The sequence below is a fragment of the Penaeus chinensis genome, chromosome 27 (assembly GCF_019202785.1).
Source record: "Penaeus chinensis breed Huanghai No. 1 chromosome 27, ASM1920278v2, whole genome shotgun sequence".
Taxonomy (NCBI): domain Eukaryota; kingdom Metazoa; phylum Arthropoda; class Malacostraca; order Decapoda; family Penaeidae; genus Penaeus; species Penaeus chinensis.
This window is the reverse complement of record NC_061845.1, coordinates 26221324-26228823: the sequence shown is the minus strand read 5'-3', so window position 1 is coordinate 26228823 and position 7500 is coordinate 26221324. Positions and strand designations below refer to the sequence as shown.

General features: G+C 34.7%; 1 protein-coding gene across 2 annotated transcripts in view; it reads left to right on the top strand.

The window, feature by feature from the left end:
* LOC125039477 (mismatch repair endonuclease PMS2-like) overlaps positions 1-7500 on the top strand; it is an 8188-nt gene that overhangs the window by 500 nt on the left and 188 nt on the right. The window contains exons 2-12 of one of the 2 annotated variants that reach the window (XM_047633469.1): positions 1354-1445; positions 1735-1894; positions 2099-2304; positions 2484-2623; positions 2733-2841; positions 3636-3726; positions 4197-4312; positions 4449-4613; positions 4737-5031; positions 5275-6293; positions 6704-7500. The exon at positions 6704-7500 is cut by the window's right edge and continues 188 nt beyond it. In XM_047633469.1, the coding sequence (XP_047489425.1) occupies positions 1354-1445; positions 1735-1894; positions 2099-2304; positions 2484-2623; positions 2733-2841; positions 3636-3726; positions 4197-4312; positions 4449-4613; positions 4737-5031; positions 5275-6293; positions 6704-7270 (2960 nt within the window). In that variant the 3' untranslated portion in view covers positions 7271-7500. Of the gene's footprint in view, positions 1-1353; positions 1446-1734; positions 1895-2098; positions 2305-2483; positions 2624-2732; positions 2842-3635; positions 3727-4196; positions 4313-4448; positions 4614-4736; positions 5032-5274; positions 6294-6703 lie in introns of those variants that run through there. The other variant, XM_047633470.1, reaches the window with a different exon arrangement.

Here is a 7500-nt window from a genome sequence, read left to right as displayed (position 1 = left end):
CAAAAGCCTTCATAATCCGGGCACTTTTTCCCAGTCACCCACTTGATCATTGGATTTCCTTATTTGAGGCTTTACCCCCGGACCCCCACCTGATCACTCCAGTCTTTAAGCAACAAATTCATCGTGTTTGCGACAGGTATTAGTTGCAGGATATTTTCTTCATTTCTGAGATTATTCTTTGGCAGCACAGATTTTTTCATATATCAGTGATTGCAATTTTCCTCGTTCTCTATTACATTTTCCTGTAACTTTATTCAAAAGTATTGCATATTGCACAGCTTCCTTATTATCAACTTGTGGAAGAAATATCATATCTTTCTATTCACTGCAGGCAAAGTTTACCTTGTACCATATGGCTGTGTGAAACTGAAACTATACCTGATGATGAATTGATACAGTATTTGTAATTATTCAGGAGCCTATAACCCTAATTAAATATAATTGTGTTTTATATTATTACCAATTTTTACAGGACTCATAAGCATACTACTCTGGCCTATGCAGACATCCAAGCCCTAACAATCCCTTAATTACTTTGGATCTGAAATGAATCCAATTAGTACATATTTCCATGGTCCATGGGTTCAGGCAGATCAGACTTGCAGAAATTATCTGACTGCACTCCTGTCACTTTCGCTCCCAGCCTCTCCACTCCAAGCTGTGTCACATAAAGCTAGCATTTCCAGAACAAATGACAAGACCTAGTTAGACCTTGCAGAAACCAAGAGTATGGACTACCACTTACTTATGCACTACATAAGGGTTTTCCACTGGGTGCTACATCTTCAACTCTCTGGCTAGGGCCAACAACCCTCCACCTCTTGTACTATTTGGACAAAATAATAGGCCTCCCTTGTAATTTGTTGCCCAGATGTATATGAAAAAAACTAAATGTTATTACTTTTCTCAATTGATTGAAAAATAGTTTGAAAATAATGAAAATAAGGTTTCATACACTGCCAAGTTTCTGTCTAGTATTAAGTAATTTGCATCTTTTTACCATTATCTATCTTTGGATAGAAAATGCAAAAATGGTGCGAAATCAATAATGCATAAATAGAAGTGTCATGTCTTAAAGCATGGGAGCAGTACTCTGTTCAAAAAATATTTAGAACCTTTAAAAAAAAAAATAGCACTAAACACGTGGGTCATTCCTCATGATCATTATTACAATAAAAACTTTGCATAAATCATGTTCATTAAGGATATAGAAAAAATATATTTATATGTATAGTAGACCATGATTGTCAGGTGTACACATGAAATTGCATAATTAGTTTTTATTATATGGTAAAAGGGATAAGACCTTTTCAAATATTAGAAAACTATTATGACTAAGATATTTACTTGCAGATAATAATGGAGAAGCAATTCCAACTACACAGGCAGCCAAATCTATCAAAGCGATAGACAGAACAACAGTTCATAAGATATGCTCTGGCCAGGTATGTTTTTTTTTTTTTTTTTTTTTTTTTTTTTTTTTTTAAACAGTTATTTCATATCCCTTATCCACAGTTGTTATATTTAGCTTGATAGCATGTTTGTTACCTGGTATGGATAAACTTTTAAAGTATAATGTTTTCTGTTTGTTTTTACTTTTATTAGAAATTCCTTTTTTTATTTGTTTTTCAGTGTAAGTTGTATTAACAAACAAAAGTTTAATCTTTGTTCTCCAACTCACTTTTTACTTCATTATACTGTTTCAAATATTTGAACATTCATTCCTCCATGCAGGTTGTTTTAACACTTGGAACAGCTGTCAAAGAACTTGTGGAAAACAGTATAGATGCTGGAGCTACAAGTGTAGAGATCCGCCTTCGAGAATATGGCATTTCAATGGTTGAAGTTATAGATAATGGAAAGGGAGTGGAAGAGCATGACTTTGAAGGGCTGAGTACGTATTACTTACTCTGAAGATTGCTAAAAATCTGAGGAATTATTGTTTTGAGCATCTGTGTTTAATATTTCTTTTTCCTGTCTGTTCATTTGACTTTTCAAATATTGATAAATGAAATCTAGACATGTTCTACAGAAAGTATCAAAAATTTCAATAATGTTATTTTAAATTTTATCGATAATGTCCATCCTTTCCTCAAAGCTTTAAAACATCATACCTCGAAAATACAAGACTTCGGGGACTTGGTTGGAGTGAAAACCTTTGGGTTCCGAGGTGAAGCCCTGAGTTCCCTGTGTGCCCTTAGTGATCTCACAATTGCAACGCGGCATGAAAGTCAAGCAGTTGCCACTAAGCTTGTTTATGATCATAATGGCAAACTCATCACCAAAACTCCTTGCCCTAGACAGGTAATTTACATCTATTAATTGCTAAATAATCTTTTGAAATTTTGCAGGAAAGTTAGATTGACATTTTAAAATTCATCTATCTCTCTGTTGATTGATGATTTTTTTTCTTCTTATTATTTTTTTTTTTTTTTTTTTTATTTATGAATTAATTAATTTATTTATTTATTTTTTCTAAATAGGTTGGAACAACTGTCACTCTGCAGAACCTGTTCTCAACCTTGCCAGTGAGACACAAGGAATTCCAGCGTAATATAAAGAAGGAGTTTGGCAAGATGGTACAGGTTCTGAATTCATACTGCCTTATATCTACTGGAGTCAGGTGAGTTGTCTAAGTGTATTTTCCTGTGGTCTAATCATTGTCCTTTGAAAATGTCATCAGATGTTTGAGTGCATGTGAAGCAAATTTTTCTTTTATTTTTTGTCTGCAGGATATCATGTACAAATCAGAGTGATAAGGGCAAGAAATCAGTTGTGCTCTCAACAAATGGACATCCAACTATAAAGGAGAACATCTCATCAGTATTTGGAGCTAAACAGGTAACTCACTCTCTCTTCATGCCTGTCTCTTCTCCAATGCCTCTCCCTCTCCCTCTTCCTCTTCTTAACCAACTCCTCCCTCTCCTTTTTCCACTTCTCCCTTCTCTCTCTCTCTCTCTGTCTCTTCCTATCTCCCTCTCCCATTCAACATCTGGGGCAATTGCTTGAGGAGTAATTAGGGATAAAGGAAAAACATGTTGAGCAGAAAAAATATGCCATGGGAAATTTTTGGTTGACCGTGTGTTTCCTATTCACAGAAAACTAAAGCTACCCTGCTTATAGATGTACATGTATGTTCCTGATCCAGAAACTATTTAACTTTTTTTTTTTTTTTTTTTTTTTTTTAACTTTTACTTTTACCTTACTTTACTATACTTTACTTTTACTTCTACCTTTTTAACACATCCCAGGGAGTTATTTGGTTTCAGTTCCCCCCATATTGCCCCCCCCCCCCAAATATGTGACACTGCTCTGCACCTTTGTCTTTCCCTAATCTTTCATTTCATATGTTTCAAGAGCCTTACATGACTAGCAGAATCAGAGTGTCTTGCTTGTTAGTGCCATCCTTTGCAAGTTGATGCAGACTTTGTGAATTACACAATAAAAAACAAAAAACGAACAAACAAAATTAATATTCTTCATTTTTAGAAATCATTTTAGATTTCAGATATTTGGAATATAGACTTGTATCAGTGACTGTATGTAAGGATGCCTCTGTATATTCCTTATTTGATTATTCACATAGATAGATAGTTTACAATGTCTAATTTACAAGTTTTCTTATAATTGCTCAGGTTTCAAGCCTTATGGAATTCAAGCAGGAAACAGCATCAGATGACATTTTGTCTGAATATGGGATGCAGTGCTCTAGTGAAGATGTCAAAGGTAAGAGATGTTGCACACAAGCACAGCTACAGTGATATAAATAAAACGCAACCTCAGTTATAAGGGAAACACTAAACTGAAGATTAAGATGGGAATATACTTGTTACTTGATAGAACTGGAATGAGATCCAGTTTTGTTTAACAGTCTGACTCACATTTCACAGTTTAGTATTTTCCCTATTTCGTATGATACACTGAATATCAGATTTTTACAGACAGAATAGGGATTTAGAAGAGTGCACTTGTAACATTTGCACTCTTAGGAAGTAACTCATTTAAAGTGGGAAGTATTGAAATTCCTACAATAATTAGTGTTATTCAGTAGATGGTATCTAAAAGATATGGGTAGAGTCTTTTTTTTAAGAAATATATGTATACATATAAGCTGACATTTTATTATCTGTTTATATAAACCCTGGTCTCATATATCTTGATATGATGAAGATTCAAGTTGTTTTCTTGTTTTGCAGGGAATACATTATTTACCCTGGAGGGATTCATTTCATCTTGTGAACATGGACAGGGACGTTCAGCCTCTGATCGCCAGTTCTATTTCATTAACTCTCGTCCATGTGATCCAGCAAAAGTATGTTCTGTTGTTGACTGGAGAGAAAGTAAAGTGAAAATTTTGAAATATTAATTAGCCGTTAACAATTGATAATCAATAATTATATGCATTCTGTATACAGATGCAAAATAAAATATGTATTGTCTCTCTCCAGGTCACCAAGGTAGTGAATGAGGTATATCATCAGTATAACCGCTACCAGTATCCTTGTGTTGTGCTCAACATTCGTTTGAAAGAGGATGACGTGGACATCAATGTGACTCCAGACAAGAGACAGATATTAGTCAATAATGAGAAGCTTTTACTTGCAACAATCAAGGTAATTAGTTTGAGATAGTAGTAGTAACTTGACTACAAAGTGATGAAGACTAATAATGAATTTGAATTGAATAAGCTTAGGTTAATCAGATTAATACACAAGAAATACAATTTTCTTTTCCAGACCTCAATGATTCGTCTCTATGGAAATATACCAAATTCTTTCAAAATGCAGAACACCTCTCTGAACAACTCTTTCACATCATCACAAAGTAATATCCCATCAAGAGCAAGCCCCAGTGCAGGGAGTCCTTCCAATAGTAGGATCTCAGCACTAAGCCAGAAGTTTGGTCGCAAATCTGAAGGATCTCCACTGTCAAACTTCTCCCCTTCGCAGCCTTCAACTCCACTTTCTGCATTTGGCCTCAAGAGGAGCTTTTCCAACAGTTCTTGTGCTGATGAGAGCCCAAGTAATAAACGTAAGTTGGCAATTAGTTTTTTGTATGACTATAAGTTAATGATGACTAATTTGTGACAAAGAGATCAGAGGTCAGTAGGTTAGTAGGTTGTTACTATTAGTGTAAGTTGAGTTTCTTCCAATTGATTTTTATGGTGGACTATTTGAGATAGTCTAAATGCCTAATTTCATGCATTATATGTAAAGTGAATGTATTTATTTTACTGTGAACTGCACTAATCACATCACATTATCTGATTTGCAGAACCAAAACTTGAATCTTTCCTGGCAAAATGCAAATCTGATCCTGGAAAAAATCCTGTTACAAGCTTGAAATCTGAGGAAGAAGACAATGCCTTTCTCTTAGATTTCACTTCATTGGAAAAAGATGAGATTGTTACAAATGGAGACGAGAACAAAACAGAAAGTAATGATTTAGTTGAAGAAGAGTGTAAAGACATGGAAGGTGGAAGAATTGTGGTAAAAAGTGAGATTCTTGGATCTGATGAGGAAGAAATCATGCCATCAGAGAATGGGGATGGGACAACTGAAAATTCAATAAAAACTGAAGATAACCAAAAGGAAACATTATTGGTACAGGCATCTGAGCTTGTAAATGGAGATGATGGTAAATCAGAAGGCAATGAGGAGATGGGCAACACCCAGCAAAGCAGTGACTTTGCAAATAATAACAATGAAAATGATTCACAGAAAACTGATGAAATAAGAATTCCTCAGTTATCCAGTAGTTCTTCCAAAAATCCTGGGTTAAAGAGTGGTCTTTCTCAATTTTCTAGGTCTCCATCAGTAACATCTCAAAGCTGTAAAAAGGCTCATAGTGCCACAGATAATTTCTTAAATAATCTTTTAGCAAAGAAATCGCAGAACAAATTTGTAAAAGAACCCAGCATACCTTCTACCAATGGATACAGACAAAATGCTGTGGATGTGAGAAAACCGGAAGATGAAGAAACATTTGAGGATGCAGACTTTGCAGAGGCCTGGGAAGATGAGCTTTATGAAGATAGTGCACCAGGAGAGGAGGAAAAGAAACAAGAGGTTATTGTGTGCGAAGAGTATGATCCAAATGACTTTATAGCAAATAGAAAATCTAGAACAATTGAATTCAACATTGAAGATATTAGAAAGAAATTGAACATAAGTACTGATAAAGAAAACCCTGGAGAATTAGTCAGAAAGTTCCGAGCCAAGATTGCCCCAGGTGAAAATACGTCAGCGGAAGATGAGCTGAGGAAAGAGATCTCGAAAGACATGTTTGCAAAGGTAAAATTAATTTTGATTTTGGCTATATCCATCACTTATTAATTCTTTCTTTATGTAGTGATATATGTTTTATTTGATCAAATGTTATGGAACACCATCTGTCAAACCACAAAAGCATTATGTGAAAATTACTAATAATATAGTAAATTGTATCCTGGTTTTTGTCACATGTTGCTAGACAGTTGATAGTATTTAATTTTCTGAAAAGTTGTTATGGAATATACAGCAGATAATTTTTTACAAGTGGAGATGTTATTGTAGGCTGCTATACATAGTCTAAGGACTATTTACAGATGAGAACATTGGATATTGAATGTTAAGAATTACATACTGTTTTTTAACTCTAATATGTATTTAAACAGTTTTTTAGCTGCCTAAATATTTATTCTTACTTTTCTTATAATTTTCAGATGGAGATTTTGGGTCAGTTCAATTTGGGATTCATCATCGCCCGCTTTGGCTCAGACCTTTTCATAATTGACCAGCATGCAACTGACGAAAAGTACAACTTTGAAACTCTCCAGGCAACTTGCACAATTCAGAATCAGAGGCTTATTGTCCCACAGCAACTGGAACTGACAGCAGCTAATGAGACAGTCTTGTTAGATAACTTGGAGATATTTTTAAAAAATGGATTTGAGTTTAAGATTGATGAAGAGAAACCCATGGGACAGAGGGTAAGCCTAATTTCAATGCCCCATAGCCGAGGTTGGGAGTTTGGACGAGATGACATTGATGAATTGATATTCATGTTATCTGATGCTCCTGGGGTGATGTGTCGACCAACTCGGGTAAGGGCAATGTTTGCTTCAAGAGCTTGCCGCAAGTCCATTATGATTGGTACTGCATTAACAAAAGCACAGATGCAGAAGCTGGTTTGCCATATGGGTGAGATCGATCAGCCATGGAATTGTCCGCATGGTAGGCCAACAATGAGGCATTTGATAAATCTTGATATGGTCAGTGCATCCAGATGAGTATGTTTTTAGGTTTTGCTCTTATAAATAGAGAAAAAGCTAGATCTTAAAAGTGACTTGTATATATCTCTTTATTTTTTTTTTCAGTTGTGTAGATATATTTAAGTTTTAAATTTCAGTGATATTTAGGATATAGTAATTTGAAAATTAAAATCATATACAAATTTTAATGTTAACATGATTTTAATGAGAAGAAAAAGCATGTTATATTTTTTTACCTGAAATTTGCT